The 17,581-nt window shown below is 41.7% G+C and overlaps 2 protein-coding genes across 2 annotated transcripts; one reads left to right on the top strand and one right to left on the bottom strand.

Annotated features, from left to right (window-relative positions):
- Positions 1-2,757: 2,757 nt before the first annotated feature.
- rag2 (recombination activating gene 2) lies at positions 2,758-5,755 on the top strand. Its single transcript, XM_026177105.2, has 2 exons — positions 2,758-2,973; positions 3,651-5,755. Exon 2 carries the CDS (start codon positions 3,665-3,667, stop codon positions 5,264-5,266), a length of 1,602 nt encoding a protein of 533 aa, XP_026032890.1. The 5' UTR covers positions 2,758-2,973; positions 3,651-3,664; the 3' UTR covers positions 5,267-5,755.
- A 947-nt stretch (positions 5,756-6,702) lies between these two features.
- Positions 6,703-14,090, bottom strand: rag1 (recombination activating 1). Its single transcript, XM_026176396.2, has 4 exons — positions 13,456-14,090; positions 12,069-12,407; positions 10,857-11,980; positions 6,703-10,030 (listed from the first exon to the last, which is right to left on the bottom strand). Exons 2-4 carry the CDS (start codon positions 12,383-12,385, stop codon positions 8,283-8,285), a joined length of 3,189 nt encoding a protein of 1,062 aa, XP_026032181.1. The 5' UTR covers positions 12,386-12,407; positions 13,456-14,090; the 3' UTR covers positions 6,703-8,282.
- Positions 14,091-17,581: the final 3,491 nt, after the last annotated feature.

Below are 17,581 nucleotides of genomic sequence, written 5' to 3'. Positions count from 1 at the left end.
TCAAAAGTGGATGCAAACTTTTGATTTTGAGCAAAAAATGAGACTCAAAACAAAATGCACTTACTGAACTAATGAAACTGCGCACTCTCATAAAAAAAAAACAACCTTCTCCCAGGTTTCACACACAGCTGCACAACGACGTTTTAATACTCTTTAAAACATTTGAATTTTTGAAAAAAAAAATCACCCCATGGAAAGGGAAAATGTCCCCTATGGAGTAGGTAGTATTTTTCTGTACCAGCCTGTAAAGCTGCTTATTTCGGCTGCACAGTTAGACATTTTGACGTGGCAGTATGTGCGGACTGACTCACTTTTGGCACTTGCATATAGGCTTTATTTTTCAGCCCCTGAGGCTGCCACTTGAAACTGAGCAGAAGCCGGCTGTGTGAAAACAAAAGTTTCGAATTTCAAGATTGATCTGTGATGTTTACGCTTTACCTAACGCAAGATGATAACCACCATACCACAGACTCAAGTGGAAGTACCGCCAGCACTCAGTAGCCCACCAATCACCACAAGGGGAGCAATTACTGTAACATTAAATAGTGATAAACACCACTGCACAGTGATCATCAGAACATCAGAGCTGTCACCGCACCATCCATCAAAACCGCACTTCAGGGTAGCAACAGTCAGGTAGTGATACATTACAAGGGACAAAAACAGGTGCTAGCATAGATTCTAATTACTTTGTTCTATCAATTATGCACAAAATCCTTGCATGGCCTGGGGTCTGCCACACACTGCTGTGCCTCCTACACACTCTCTGCACCATCCCAGCTGTGGTTACATAGCAGGCAGGCTTTTCAACACTGGTATGTGTGAATGCCTTCAGGTAACAAAAAAAAAGAAGTTTATTTTTCCAAGGCTGGATTCATACAGATGGAACAGTTCTGGAAAAAAAAGAGGGGAAAAAACAATTTGCATATCCCACTGACATTTGATTGTATTATATCGTCTCTAGTTATGAAAGTAGATTCTTTTCGCTTCCACTCAGCCCTGTAAGCATCAGTTTAGACACACAGGTGCTCTGCTGTGTTGTGTTTTCAAGCTGTAACGGTCTTCCAGGCACTTGTGGTTTCTGCCTTTGTTTTGCACACTCCTCAAGTTTTCTCTCAGCCACTCGGTGCACAAAAACATTATGCTAATGAGAGGAGGAGACATCTGCTTCCAGCTCGGTTTTTCTCTAGGCGTTTAGGCATGTGTTTGTCACTCACATAAAGAATCTGCTTTTACCTACAGTAGGTCAAATTTTTAAAACAGAGGCATGTGCAAAGAATTTTATACTGAACCAGATGCTATGATGCTTCAACATTGCTGAAGGATGAATGTTTTGTTTCTCTTTTCCTTAACCTCCCACTCATGAAGCAGTCTCATAGCAGGCTAATGCATCAGGTTCATTCTACTGTGTGAAACAATGGCTCATATTCTTGGCATGTCATTCACCAGTGAATGGAAATGTCAAGAAGTTCAGTGAAATGAATAGCTTTGCCATGAAATGATTTTTAAGGTCATGGTTTAGGAGTTATTTTGTTACGTGTCCAGTGAAGCTCTTGATTTATATGGCATGTGTGCAAGGCAGACAGAAACGTATAGCAAAATGTTCAAATATGCAAGGTGAGTGTGTAAACAAACCTGCAGCAGTCTCTTAATATTTGAAGGATTCTATCATTTTTTATGTAGTAAATAAGGTTTGCCATAACCATAACAAAATTAAGAGGTTTGGTGTGTAACAAGTGTAAGAAAAACACAGGGGACAAGCTTTAATTATGTTGGTTGTCGAGCTGTAAATGCTATACCAGTGTAACAAAAGCACACATATCTGCCAACAACATTTTTTAAGCAACCTTCTCTGTAGTTAAAATAATAAATAAGTAAAGGGTTTAACAGTGTTCTTTGATCTGTTTTTCAAGCTTTGGTAGAACAAACAAGTGAGAAAACTGCTATTTTCAGTCACGTATGTCAAGTTAACTATCTGACTATTTCAACTACTTTGGTTATTGTAATACGTTATTTTAGGACTGCACAGTTCAATAATCATAAAATTTTAAGTAATCTGCAATTTCCTGGATTAATTTCCTAGTTAATCTTGGAAGCATATTAATAAACTTTTGATTTGTCTAAGTGCAATTAACTGAATGCTTGCATCTGCTTCAGTAATTACAGTAATTAAGATAACATGGTGGCAAGCTCTATTATTTCAAACTGTGTTATTTAAACTTTTATTTCACATGTCGGTCAGTGTGTTTCTTTAGGGAGTCTCTTCTCAGATGGGTGTGTCACAGATGTTACACCACAGATGGCACACATGTAGTGGTTTTCCATATATTTGCGATGCCTACTTCGATCCTCCAAATTAAAAAAGAAAAAAAAATGAGGCGTGTCTTGTCAAGATAGTAAAATTCAAACATATAATGATGCTTGTTTTCCAGCTAGGGGAGAGCAAATCTAATTTATTTATTTATTTATTCATTTATTTCCTCAGTATAGGTCAGGTTGCCCATTCTAGGTTTAAAGATTTATCTTGTCTTTATCACTTAATTAAAGCAAGGTTTGCAACACAACTTCTTAATTAGTGTAAAAATCTCCTTAAAGAAAATGGTGAAAAAAAGAGCAAATGAAGGAGTTCCCCATTCTTTTGGATCTAAAATGTGAAAAATGTATTAAGAAAGCGACACAAATTGCATATAGCAGACAGTTATGCATTTTCCAAGGTTTTGCAAAGGTGATTTTACATTGATATCACTGAAGTGTCTCAATAAAAGCATTCAGGCATCACACCTGCCAGTGTGCAGCAGTCACAGACTGTTAACCTCAAGATCTGGAAGTGTCTGTGAGTCAACGAAGCTTCACAAACGCTACCACTGTCTGCCTTTGTCAAGGTTCAGCTACATAAAGAGTACTTTAACTTCATCTTGGTGATCATAAGATTCACTGAAAATTCAAGCACTGCATCCTGCCACTGGCTCAAAGGTAAGCAAACTAAAATCCATTCTACATTAATGGAAGAATAACAAGTTCTCTCTCTCTCTTTGAGTAAAGCTGTGCTCTTGCAATGCCAAACTCAAGGTCTCTTTGCTCATCATGTTCACACTACAGACAACACTTTAAAAAGATTCTTAGAAACATTCTCAGTAAATCACCTTCTCACTTTTTCAAACTTAAATGTGAACTTGATGCATGAGGAATTTTTTTTTCTTTACTATTTTTTGCAGATGGTTAAAGGATTGTAGAAAATGCAGTGCTGCTTTAGTTTGCGAGCTAAAATTGGTAGTGGCTTAGAAGACATCAAATGTAGTAGCACTTTTAATGGTAATAATTTACACTGCAACTGTATAATACTGATATTATGAGTCCTCTTACAACTTATCTTTTATAATTATTACTCCAATAATATCTTTTGTTTTATGTATCTGGTCACTATTTAAGTGTTGGTAGCTATTAAATATGCCATGATTTTCGTAAAAAGGCTAAATAATTGACCCTATGCTACATTTTAGTGCCTGTAGTGCATATTATGATTACCTAAGCTGTGCTCGTCTACACGTTACTTTCATAAACAGGAAGAACAATTACAACCATCTGAATGAACACAAACAACAGCTGACTTACACATTGTGTTTGTGTCTTTCATTGCTGTTTTGACACAGACACCTGCCAGAAAATGACCCTGCAGCCATTAACTCCAGTGAACTGTGCAGGCCTTCTGCAGCCCGGCTGCTCTCTGCTGCAGCTGGATGGTGAAGTTCTGCTGTTTGGCCAGAAGGGTTGGCCTAAGCGCTCGTGTCCAACAGGAGTATTTGGTGTACGGTTTAAACATGGCGAGATGAAGCTGAGAGCCATCTCGTTCTCTAATGACTCGTGCTACCTGCCCCCATTACGCTGCCCAGCTGTTTGCCGCCTCGACCCCTATGATGGGCTTCCAGAGAGTTACCTCATCCACGGTGGTCGCACTCCAAATAATGAGATCTCATCAAGCTTGTACCTGTTGACCATGGATAGTCGTGGCTGCAATCGTAAATTAACGCTCTGCTGCAAAGAGAAAGAGCTAGTGGCAGAAGTGCCAGGACCTCGATATGGCCACACAATGAGCATGGTCCAAAGTCGTGGGAAGACAGCTTGTGTGTTGTTTGGGGGTAGGTCCTACATGCCCTCAGGAGAGAGGACCACGGAGAGCTGGAACAGTGTTGTAGACTGTCCACCTCAGGTGTTCCTCTTTGACCTGGAGTTTGGCTGCTGCTCTGCTCACACTTTACCTGAGCTTAGTGATGGACAGTCTTTCCATCTGGCCCTTGCTAGAGAAGACTGTGTCTACTTCATTGGAGGCCACTCACTAGCCTCAGACTCACGTCCACCGCGTCTGTTTTGCCTGCATGTTGAGCTTTTGCAAGGCAGCCCGTTGCTTTCCTGTGAAACCCTAGACAATGGTTTATCTATCTCTAGTGCCATCTTTACACGTACGGGACCCACTCATAGATACATCATCTTAGGTGGATATCAGTCAGACTCACAAAAGCGGATGGAGTGCACTACTGTGATTCTAGATGAGAAAGGAATCCACTTTGACCCCGTAGAAACACCCAAGTGGACCCCAGATATCATCCATAGTCGCACTTGGTTTGGTGGCAGCTCTGGAGAGGGAGGCATCCTACTAGCTGTGCCCACAGAGGGAAGGCCATCCCAACAAGATATGCATTACTTCTACCAGGTGAACTTCCAGACAGAGGGAGAGACCAGAGAGGAAGATGGAACCCTTGCCTGCAGCCAGGAGTCAACGGATTATGATGACTCCACTCCTCTTGAAGATTCTGAGGAGCTCTACTTCGGCCGTGAACCACATGAGTTGGATGGCAGCAGCGACGGAGAAGGGGAGGCTTACAATGAAGAGGATGAAGAGGATGAATCACAAACAGGTTACTGGATAAAATGCTGCCTTGGCTGTCAGTTGGATCCCAACACATGGGAGCCATACTACTCCACAGAGCTCCACCGACCAGCCATGATCTTTTGCTCCAGAGGGGAAGGGGGCCACTGGGTGCACGCCAAGTGCATGGAGCTGTCTGAGACCCTGCTGCTGAAACTCTCTCAAGGCAACAAGAAGTACTTCTGCTTGGACCACGGAGGCCTGCCCTACCAGGAGATGACCCCACCTCGACATATTATACCACTGAAGCGCATCACCATGAAAGCTAAAGACAAAAAAAGACCTCTGACAATCAAGATGTCCCCTGCCAAAAAAAGCTTTTTCAGACGGCTGTTTGACTGACTCAGATTTTCATATGATGTGTGCCTGTTAAGAAAACTTTGTATGCTTAGGATGTTTTTTCCACCCTAACAGTAATCTAATAAACCAAATCGAGAAAATCCCTCAAACTACCTTGAAGTGCTCACTGAACGTAATAGAGTCACAAGCCAAGTTTAAGTTAGATCACATGACTATTGAACTAACAGACAAACACTCACACCTACTTGATTTATTTTGAGTTAAATTAACAGTTTACAGTTTGTGAAGATTTGCAACATTTCCTTTTATTATTGAATGTTTCTGTTGTTATTTCACATTGTGCAACAAAAATGCAGTTTTACTCTTTATCAGCTGTGAAAAGGTTCATTCTGTTTGTTTCTTTCTTTCATACGTACGTTTTAAGTACCACAGACCCACTTTCTGATGCAGATGGAACTGAATTGTTATTGCAGTGTTTTGTACAATAAAACTGATAAATCCTTAATAAAATTTGTGATTTTCAGTCTGTAATTTTGTGTCCTCACAGTGGTGTATTGTTATCTTAAAAAGACATACTCTAATTAGCCTATCAGTTTAAAACAGTCGGTGTCTCCCACCTGATGCTGTTATTAATGACCCTGTTTTAAATTTCCTATACAATAAATTTAGCATGTTTAATGAAGGCATGCAAATTTTCACAGTTACAGGTAGTCACACTATGGAGGTATGAGTCTAAAATTTTACTTATTATTTTTTGAATTACTGCATTATATTCTCCAGCATATTTGAGCTATTGTACCAATTTAATGTTTCTCAATCCGAATTCTTGTACTTGACAGGTTTACAAGGTCTTATCAATTATAGAAAACATAATGGGAATTAAAAAGCTCAAAATTTTAGCCCACCTTTTGGTACTTTAAGGCCCTGTAACTCTGAAAATATTCATATTATGAAGGTAAAAATTTTAAATATCTTATTAAACACACAAAGTTACTGTACAAAGCATACTAGCTAATTTTGAGGGATCAAATGTGAACTGTTGTCCTGGTACATTTTATATCAAATGATCCAGTTATATGTGAGTTTCAGTTATTTGTCATTCTCTTGAGGAATATACTGACTACTAACTCCAGCTTTCAGTATTAAGTAGGTATTAAGTAAGTATACTAAATTGATTTCAGAGTTATATAAACATGAGCATAAATATGATATTGATAAACAATACGTAATCAGAACTGTGAACAGTTAAATGGTCTAAGCTATATATATATATATATTGAATCAACTGAATTTCTTTAGTTTTTAAAGTGCTTCCATATTCTCTGCATTCAGGTCTGCATCTAGTTTGTTGTAATGTTTTCTAAAAGATCATTGTTATTTTGTTTTGTTTTTTTATTAACACTTTACAGCTGAATTCTGTGTTACTAATGCAAAATTAAATTAAATACAAAAATAATAATAATTTAAGCAAACAAGAATCACAATTCTTCAGTTTTTATTTATTATCTGATGTAAACAGAGACAAAAAGTACAAACTTCACAAAAGGATGGTAAGTTGTCTGATTCAATGACAATACATAAGAAATAAGTAAATACAGCATAACATAATTTGAAGGTAGTGGTAGGTAGTGGAACTTTAGTGTATGCAAAATGAATGAACAGAGAAAGTATTGTGCGGTCCCAGTAAACTGTACATTTAGTCTATGCATGTGAGCCCAAAATGAGGAGGATACACTGTGAAACATGACAGAAGTAGAATTTTGTGAATCATCCATCATCCATTACTTTGGAAATGCAATTCATTACGGCAAAAACAAATATGAGACAAGTTGCTATATAATGCACTCCAAAACATGGCGTTATGGTAGCACTGTGACAAGTATCCAATGAAATGTGGATATTTCATAGCTGTCATATGGTTACATTTATGACAGTAAAATAAAATCAAACATTCAATCAAGTAAGAAAACAAAATTGCCTGTCACAATTCAAAATGGTGAGGGCAGAAAAAGACAATATAATCAATCAATCAAACAAATAAAGTTGCCAACAATTCAGTTTACATCAGGTCTCTCTGGCTCTCACCCATCGCTCTCCCCTGACGACTGAAGCTGTGAAGATATATCAGCTGAGAAAAAGAGCCAGGTTATATATAGAACTTAAGAAAAATCCCTGCCTGCTAGAGAGTCCATGGGGTATTAGGCACCGTAATGGACCATACTGTATTTTTATGATATCAACAAAAAGGTCAGTATATGTTTTATTTTATGAGAAGAATTCAAATAAGTATCATCTATCCTCCACTGTGCAAAAAGTAAACGAGATAAAAATTGGTTCAAAGTGACCTGGCATCTATTCTGCCCCACAGGGATCCCACGATAAAGCACTAAAGTCATCTTTTTCAGAGGGCACTCATGAAACAAAGAACATTTGGGTCTCTGTGATTGCATTTTGCTCCTGCTAAAATGATATATTAATACAGTGGCCACAAATGTGGTCTTTTTAACACGATTTCTCTCTATGACTTACAGCGCTTTCATCTGTTTCCATAAATATCCTCTCTATATAAATGCATAAATGTGTCATATCCTTGCAATACAATAAAATGCACCATTTTTCACAGATGGTGTCGATTTATAAACCAAAAAAAGGAAAAGGAGTATGAAAAAAAATGTGTTGCCTCTGCCGTCACATCTTTGTGGTGTAGTAACTAACAGTTAACAAAGCAATTCGAAGTCAAATAAATGTTTAAAGAAAGAAAAACAAACATCAAAAGTGTAAAATAGCATTGTTTTCCATAAAATAATCTTCATTTATGGGTTCAGGTGCAAAACACTGGCTATTCAAGCAAAATCTGTTTGTAATATCTAATAACACACAAGCATCTGAGTTCCAAAATATAAAAACTAAAAACAACATAAAATGTGTTTGGCCTCTTGCCCAAAGCAGAATGAGACTGACTTCGCTTTCTGGAAAGTCAAAATACTTCCATGTAGAGATAACTGACCAATGGTACAATTCTCTAGAAATCAATCAAATGTTAATAGTTATGGAAAATTCAAAAATCAGGAACTTCCAAAGACATTTCATCATCATCCTGGATCTCTACTGGGTCAATGGTAGCCTGTAGAGCCTTTGCAGAGTCCTTGTGAGCTTCCATAAACTTCTGCAAGTACTTGGACGTGTACAGCCAGTGGTGTTTCAGCACGTCCTCCAGTTCAAAGGTCTTAGACTGGCGTGCATTCATCTTGCGAAAACGCCTGAAGAGCTTGTTTGCTGACTCGTTCCCCTCGCTGGCCCAGGCTCCTATGGATCCGTCTCTCTCTATAATTTCAGGTACGTGGGCTAGGGTCTTGTGCAGATAATTTGTTATCTTTCCATTGTACCTATATTTGAAGGTAGTGGAGAGGAGGTCAGCAAAGCGCTGAGAGTTAAAACTGTAGCGGCATAGCTGGTCAGGGCATTCCTTGGCTGGGCAGGTGGCACGCCACACAGGTTTCATTTGGAGGTAGAGTTTGATAAGCTCCCTCAGGGCCTCTCTTCTCTCTTCTGAGGGCACCAGCTCACACACCACGTCCACAGCCTCCTGGGTCATTAGTCTGCGGGCATAGTTCCCATTCATCCTCATTACTGGTTTAAGCTTCATCTGCTTCCTCAGCTGTTTATCTAAGGCCGCCCTCCAGCTGCGCCGTTCCTCCCGGCTGGGGTTGGCCTTTTTATACACCTCTCCGATCTCATCCTGGAAGATCTTGTAGAATTCAGTAGCATTGCCGATGTCACAGTGCAATGCATCTAGCGTTGGCTGCGTCTCCAAGAAGGGCTTTGCAGACACACCTTTGACTCTATCACGCAGCTCATCTACTGACTCAGAAAAGGGGTTGGTTCTCCATATTTCATAGCGTTCTAGGTTCTCTTCGTGACTGCGGGTGATGGAGTGCAGCACCATGTTTTGAGAGGCCTCTGCACGACTGGAGTCACATAGAGTGCAGACGTACGTGGACCCAGAGGCCTCCAGCCCCTCCATCTCACGCACCATCTTCTCATCATATCCCGTGCCCCTGAAGTGGAAGCGAAAGGATCGAGGCAGACCACCCATGGACAGGATAAGTCTGCTTTCTTTCATTGCATTACGTTCTGCAACTATAGGCCCCAGGACAGCTGTGAGTGTCTCATGGTCTGACTCATCCACAAACATCAGGCACAGAGGCTTACAGGACAATTCTGAATTTGGCTTTGGCTCGGTAAAAATGGTAACCTCCTCCTCCTCATCGTCTGCCAGGACAGAGACAGACATAACAGTGAAAGAAAAACGAACAGCCTTCTCAGGAACAACTGGTCCCCCGCCATGCTTCTCGCTGACATCACCCATGCCATCGCAACATTCCTTGATCATGACACTAAAACCTGATGTGCAGGCACTGTCTTCCATCCCACTCTCCCTCAGCCCCTCCATGATGTCCTCCTCCAGATCCTTTAAGGCAGACACAAGTGCCACATCGTACCGAAAGCGCCGAGTGATAGTGTCAGCTGGGACGTCATCCACTGAGGAAGACCATCCAGAGAGCCCATTAATAATGCCAACATTATAGGATGGGGACACGTTTTTGAGAGCTGGCTGCCATTCAAACTGGTGAAAACCAGGGAGAAGCTCCTTCTCTGCAGCTCGAAGAGTGTGCAAGGGCTGAAAGATCTGGCGGCCACTTGTGGCTTTGACAGTCCGATACATCTTATGATATTGACTGCAGCTCAGGAATGTGTTGACCCGAATGGCCAGGCACACAGCAGGACTCAACCCAAAGCCTCTGCCTGCAGAGAGAGAAAATGAGAGGAGATAAAGTTTCAGAGAGAGACAGAAAGAGGCACAGTCTCAACATAAAAAGAAAGGATTGACACATGAAGAGAATTATTTAATACCAACCCACAGAAGCCTATTTCTAGTGCTTTGAAAATACTGCAGTATCTAAAATTTCCTCATTTGATATCCCACATTTGGAGTAATTTCTACAATGAGACAGACAGAAGCGTAAATTTCACACCCAAATGTGAATGCCTCATTGTCAAAAGCCCACAAGCCGCTGATTACAAAATCCAATATTTCCTAAATTTCAAATGTTATAAGGGGACAGAGGGTGAATCAGTGAAGCTGGCAATAGTGATGTATTGGCTGTAGATGAAAACAGACACCAGCTGCCTTCTATTCCCCAGAGAGGAGGATGGTGCTGTCTGTGTAATTTGCAGATACAAGAGCTGCTGATGTTGTTTTGATTCTAACAGCCCCTTCACAAGAGTTGTTATTGTGCATTAAAGGGAGTGTGAGAATGAGAGACTGACAGACAAGATGAGTGAAAGTGGGAGAAAATCAGGGAGGGGTTGAATGTGCAGCAGCAGTGGTTCAATAGACAGAAATGGACAATAATTAAATGCTTTTCAATCAAAATCACAGAAAGCTTTCTTATGTCTCCTGAATATTGGACTTTTCTTCATTGTTATTCATGAGACGACTGTATTCCTCGGGGGTAGGTGGAAATATTAATGAGCAAACACTATCATGATTTTCATTTGTTTGTATCCCCCTTTCTTTGCCACGGAGGGCTGTGTTGATTGAACATAAACCCTTATAATAGCCTCTTACCTTGCATCATGGCCTCTAGCTCATCTGCCTGACGGTGTTCATTCCCAGATCTCAGTGCAAGCAGAAACAGCGTCAAACACACAGACTTCAGATCACCACCTTCCTCTTTGTCTGCAAACACCTTCACCTGGTTCTTCAGATCCCTCAGTCGATGCTTCTGGGCACGACGGGTTAGCGAGAGCAAGTGCTGGCGAGGTCTTCCCCCTTTATTGGTTAGTAGGAAGTTATCAAGTTCTGACAGACTCAGGTTTTCATTTTCCTTCAGCTCGTGGCTCAGACAGTGAGCCTTAAATGAGTCCAGCCTCACTTGCTCACGACATCCCTCACTGGGGCAGAGCAGAGGTAGGGAATGGAGGGCAGATGAAAAGACTTTGGCAGGTGAGGTGAGATTATCGGGTGTACAGGGCGAGTTGCAGGCAGGGCAGTGAGGTCCTAGAACGTGGGTAAATTTTACAATGCAGCCACGGCAGAAGAGGTGCCCACAGGTGGACTGAACTGGATCAGAGAGCAGGTGGTCACACACTAGGCAGGTGAACGATGCAACAAAGTCCACAGGGAGCTTCTCAGAGAGCAGCTTGGTGCTCAGGTGATCTTTCTGGCAGCGTGTAATGTTCTTCACCCACTGCTCTCTCTGGATGCTGAATTTCTTCCAGGCCCTGAGAGCAGGACCATGACGGTCTCCAAATGGTCTCAGAACTCTCCTCTCACCAACAGCGATGGCGTCGCAGTCCCATCTGGTCCTTTTTGCCAGGCTCTGTGCTCTTGGAAGGACTTTCCTCCTCTTCCTTCCAGTCCTCTGGAATGATGTTTTTTTGGGGTAGCAGAGGTGGCACAGGGAAGAGTGAGGTTTCCACTCAGGCACTCTTGTTCTGGTGAAGCTGCAGACCCCCCCACCTCGAATGGCAACCATCCAGCAGCGGTGGCAGAAGGAAAGGGGGTGGACAGATTCTGTGTCCTCTGTCACGTCCACTTTGAAGACTTTAAGGATGACTTCTGGCCAGCTTGGGAACTTGCAGCCCATTTTACGCAAGGCACACTTGCTCACCTCATCCAGATCTCCATGAACATCGTGCACTGGTCCTTTGACTTTCCTCAGAACCATTCCACAGACACGACACAAACCCCTATAAAGAGCCAGGGAAATAGTGTCAGATCCTTAGAAACAAATGAATATAACATAGCATCATTCACAAAATGTAACAATTTGATTACCTGAGGTGGTCCATGTGGGTTTCCATCTCCTGTAGCTTCACATCTACTCTCCTGCCAGGGCCCTCCACATTTTCCTTGCTTTTCCCTCCTAGGCATAATTTCATAACACTCCCTGGACCCGCAGCATGATCTATTTCTATATTTGGAGCTGCCGTAGGTGAAATCTCAGGCCGTGTTTCACTGGGCAGAGGGGCTTTCTCCATGGACTTCACCCTGAAGAGTTTGAACTTCCACTGAGAATACTCAGAGTGGGGATGGTGGAGCTCTGGCGGCATGGATGATCTGGGACCATCTGTCTCCAGGCTTTCTGCTGCCATGATGAGATGTAGAGCTTAGGTGCTGGAGAGGCAAGGAGAGGAGAGAAGAGATGAGGAGGTCATTTGATATACTGCAAAAGCATGAAAAACAATTTCAGCCATCTGTAGTATAAGATGATAGATATTGAGAAAAGGTTTGAAGGTTAAAAATCCTCACAGGGATGGTTGAGCCAGTAGTGTCTTCTCAGTATTGAGACCATGACACAATCCAAAAGCTTTACTTGATTCCTGCTGAATTTATGCTCATAACACCCTGAAATTCCCACTGAATAGAGAAGAGCAAACCTTGACCTAGACTGCTGTATTATACCATAAGTGGCATTTAGATCTTGTGTAAAATGCATGAGACAAGCACTAGGGGATCGATACAACACCAAAATCCTCATTTCACTCATCTTCAAGCCCATCACTCAGTAAGCTACTGTGACTTTTTTTTTTCTTTGACACAGCAAGTTTGCTAAATGGGAAACCTTATCCCAGCAAGGTTGTCAATCATTTATATTAGTTGTTTTCTTGGCTGGCAGGAGAGCTGGAGCCCTGAAAGCTTCCAACTGGCACTTTTAATGCAAGGAAAAATCGGAAACACAGCAAACTTATTACATATTACATAGATATTGACCAAACCAGATGCAAAAGAAGATGAGAAACCATCATATTGAATAAACATCATAAAGAATTATTCCAAACACAAGATTGTTCAATTTCAGCAGCCAAATGCTCTTATGATACAGCACAGGTAAGATCAATGACGGTGCTACACTGATGGGCCCTATTTCATCTTCTCCCATACTATCTAGGTTCTATTACCAGTTCTGACAATAAAGCAGTCAAACAATCTTAGAAACTAATAGTTCAATCTTTGCTCTTACCATTTCACACCTACAGCATTCACACAGTTGAATCTTCTGTCTATCCATCTTTCAATGATCTCACTACATTTTCATCCTTGGAGGCTCAAATCTGTCAGTCTCCTTATTTTCTCAGCTCTCTCTCTGTGTACTTCTCATGCTGAACTCCCCTTTGAGACAAACAGCTGAGCCTGTGTGCATGTGTGTCAGCTGGGCTCTTACCTTGTTTTTCAGTCTCAGCTGGCGTCAGCTCCCTTGGGGGCTCCTCTCTGCATGGGAGCACAAGGAAAGCCCTGGAGCTAGGCCCTTACACCCTACATATACTGTATACGTTTGAGCCAGTCACAGCTTGAAGCTTCTGTTACCAGGAGTCGTGGCTCCATAAAGTGGGAATGCTCCTGACTGTCTCATTGGGCCTCATATTTATACCCATCCTTTGGTGGAATCCCAACAGTCAACCACTGCCACCTGATCGAGGCAGCTGAGGAAAGAAAAAAAAAACAAGGTCAACCCCAAAGAACAGTTGTAACATGTGCATGCTGAGAATCCAACAGCATACCCCCAAAACAAACAACTTTTTACCACACCACACTTATCCTCAGCTAGACACACTTGCATGTCTAGCTATCTTCATCCAGGTGGCCTCACTGTGACAGAAAGAGCAATACTGTTAAACCTTTGAAAAGGCTGAAAGTGCAGAGACGTAGCAGATCACAGGATAAGTGGTCAAGATTAAAAACAAAACTGAATAATGGTGGGGGATTTTAACAGCATAAATATCTGAATAATCAAGAAACGGGAGGAACTATAACAATAACAAAGACTTGTTGTTGTAATCTTCATTCTAATCATCTTTCTTTTCCCCTGGCATGTCTAAGTGTTTGTGACTTCTGCCTCAGCAGTCCAAATGGGGGCTGCTGTGACAAACCAAATGACAAAGCCAGTGACACAAACACAAGTGAGTCATATTAGGTTGAATATCAATTTGTGCGCAAACGTGTGTGTGTCATATTGGAGTGTGGGTGCTCACTCACTGTGGTGGTTACTATTTTAAAAATAATGCTTCAAATGATGACTTATAGAAACTGCACACACCCAAACCAACAAGTGTTGATCTGTCTGTCAGTTTGTTTGTTTGTTTGTTTGTGCATTAAACTGCATTGTGCTTCATGGTTTTTGTCCACAAATTCTTTTGATCAGCACCTCATTTACCTATAACTTGTCAGCATCAAAGCAGCACATTTTATTCATCTTTTCAAATATTCAGTGTCTGTCACCATTCAAAATGAGTTTTAATTAGACAGCATCATTTGATGTAATTTCTCAGCAGGTATGGGGAGTATTTGCCCAAGATCATTCTTGTTTGTAATTATCCAGGGGATTAATCTGGTGTATTCACCACAGGAGCCTGTTGCTGTTGCATTGGCTTTGCCAGCCAAGTCATTAGATACACAGTCAGTGGGCACCAAACAACAGTTGGGTCTCTCCCACTCTTGTCAGCTTAACAGGGGAGCAGGATGAATACTGGCAGGCTTTGCAGCTTATATTTGGCGCATATGTCCAAGTGTGACCTCAGAGAGCAGTAGCAGTTTTTGTTCGTCCGTCTCTTTCTTTCTGTTTGATGAGTACACCTACTTACTGCAAATGCTGAAGAGCCACTACGCAGACCGAAGCTGGCGACAAAAGTGCTGTTTTCTAGGCCTGCTCATATCTATCAGACACACCTGAGAGATCCGAGGTGCACAATGCTTGATTCATTATATATCCAAGAACAAGCAAATGATGGATTGTAGCAAGATGTTCCAGACCTATTTATAGTTGATATTTAGATTTATGATAGCCAAGTAGCCACATGTTTCCAAGGTAAACGCCACACCTAACTCTGTGGCAGACAGGGACAGAGCTGCAGATGTCTGCCTGACAAACAAGCAGTCACCCCCTGAGACCCTCATCTCTCTACGCCTGCTAATTGACTTGTTATTGATCAATTCAAAGACAGTCTGATTTATGGGAAAGAGGACTTGTGGAGACAGCCACCTGGCATGGAGCAGAGTGTTATGAATGTGAGGAGCAAACCCTGGGAGACATAGAGGCTGCAGTTTAGGAGGACATACAGGAGTTTGCAATGCACCACTGAACTGACACCTTGCAGTTGGTGGGGGTGTTTGTTTGTTTGTTTTTTTTCATTTTTTCCAGAATGCAGCAACAGCGTGTGTGTGTGTGTGTGTGTGTGTGTGTGTGTGTGTGTGTGCGTGTGTGTGTGTGTGTGTGTGTGTGTGTGTGTGTGTGTGTGTGTGTGTGTGTGTGTGTGCAGTTGAATGACCATAAAGCAGGTGTGTGCTGAGGGAGGGGTGAGCAGAAATATGGCTGGGCCGCTATATACTCTATATTTGAGAGAAGGGGAGGTGGTGGGGGAAGATGGGTGGGAGGGGCTGCTGTGCGTCTGTTTGTGAGTTTGCTCTGGTGTTTGGGGGATTATGCCGAAGAACAGTTCAAATAAATATAAAGTACTTCCTACTAATCCATCCTGAGAAACTTCAGAATGATCAGAATCAGAATCATTACTTATGGATCTATGTGTACAAAGCACAAGAACACACAGAGAACTAGACGGACAAAAGAACAAGAGGGAACGTGTACTGGGTGAAAGACAGAGAAAGGGGATATAGTAGTGATCTTGTGAAAAGGAGCTGCACAGGATAACAGGCTTAGCTCAGAATGGAGAACACAAAAGGGCTTAGGGCTGATTGCATGCTGTGACAAGGAAAGGGGGAAAGAGATCAAACCTTCCAGGAGAACTATATAAGCCAAAAGTCCAAAAAAGATCCCCTGACAGCCCAAGCCACATAGCAGCTTAAAGAAAAGTGTCAATAGCAAAGATGGACAATAGATGAATTCCGCAGAAGCACTGGTAGCCTACTTTCCTCACTGGGAATAAAATGTCAGCAATGTCCACATTTGAATAGACTAAACCAAAATTACTGCATGATATTTCAAAATGTCATGAAGAATGTGTGCATCTTTGTGATTGCATCGAGGTAAAGGGGGCATTTCACTCCCATATTCCCACTGTGTTATGGAATATTAAGCGTTTAGTATGCAAATTCTTATATGAAATTTCAAAGCACGTTCAACAACTTCTTCAAGCCGATTCTCAGTAAGTCACCTCCTACTGTCCATTTTTTCCATTCCTCATCCGGAGACATGATTGGGTAGATTAATACTCAAAGAGGTAGACTTCAGTACGGAGCTATTCGTCAAAGCTACCTGCCAGAACAAACCTTTTTCCCCACTACTCATATTCCCCCTCGTTCATCTCCGCTGTCTCTCCCACTCAATGTCTTGTTTTCCTCTGCTTGGCCCTCTCTTTTCAGGTTTTGTTAATAATCAAATGTGTTATTATTCCAATGAGGTGATTAATTACCACCCACCCTTCCCTCTGTTCCACAGGTTAACGTGCTTGCAATCACAGAGTGACAGCCATCTGAATGATCTCCCTCAAGGCCTCATGTGACCTCATATTGCTCGCCTGCATTTGTTGTTGGCTCATCCCGACTACTGGAGCTTTAACAGAGAGCAGAGAAACACAACAACATCACAGCTTCTACAAATAACATCCCCCACAAGCTGCTGACAGCCTGACACCCCAATATCTTCCATGTCCTGCTTTCCAAATATTCATTTTATTGGATAGTCTAGTCTTGGGACCATATTAGTTCATTCCAAGTCTTGCAGTACCCTGAGGCACTGCAGTTATTTTGGTTTTGGACCAGTTCCATTCGTCTCTTTTGTTCTGGTAAGTAAAAACAATGTGAAGAAGAACTTAAGCTGAAACAATTGAGAGTCACATTTAAGAACCATTTTTCAAAGGAGGGGAAGCTAATCCTATTACCAACCCAATATTGGATAGAGAGAGGGGTCAATAATATGCAGAGATTGCAGTGTGAATATAGTATAGCAATCTGAAAAGTGAGACCTGAGTAGACAATCCAAATGGATGTTGATCCACTTGCAGAAAATCAAAAGAAACCCTAAGCCAGATTCAGGAGGAGTAGAGACGAGTGGAAAATCAAGACCAGTGCCTTTAATCAGAATAACAATGCTCTTTAATTCTTTGTTAATTAAATGTAGATTTCCCTGATTGAAGAGCAGTGCTGCTGATGCCAGGGGACCTCCAGTCACATAAATTTCTACTCACTGAATTTGTCTTGTTTAACCATGCATTAGTTCTCTTTTCCCAAACTGTCTGGTGCTGGTTTACACAGAAGGTCTGTCAGCTGAAGGATAGTATCTCGCAAACAACTCCTCAAGATTTCAAACGTTCTGCATCCTCAAAGGGAGGATTTCT

The sequence above is a fragment of the Astatotilapia calliptera genome, chromosome 7, assembly GCF_964374335.1.
Source record: "Astatotilapia calliptera chromosome 7, fAstCal68.1, whole genome shotgun sequence".
NCBI lineage: Eukaryota > Metazoa > Chordata > Actinopteri > Cichliformes > Cichlidae > Astatotilapia > Astatotilapia calliptera.
This window is presented reverse-complemented; position numbering and strand designations above follow the sequence as displayed.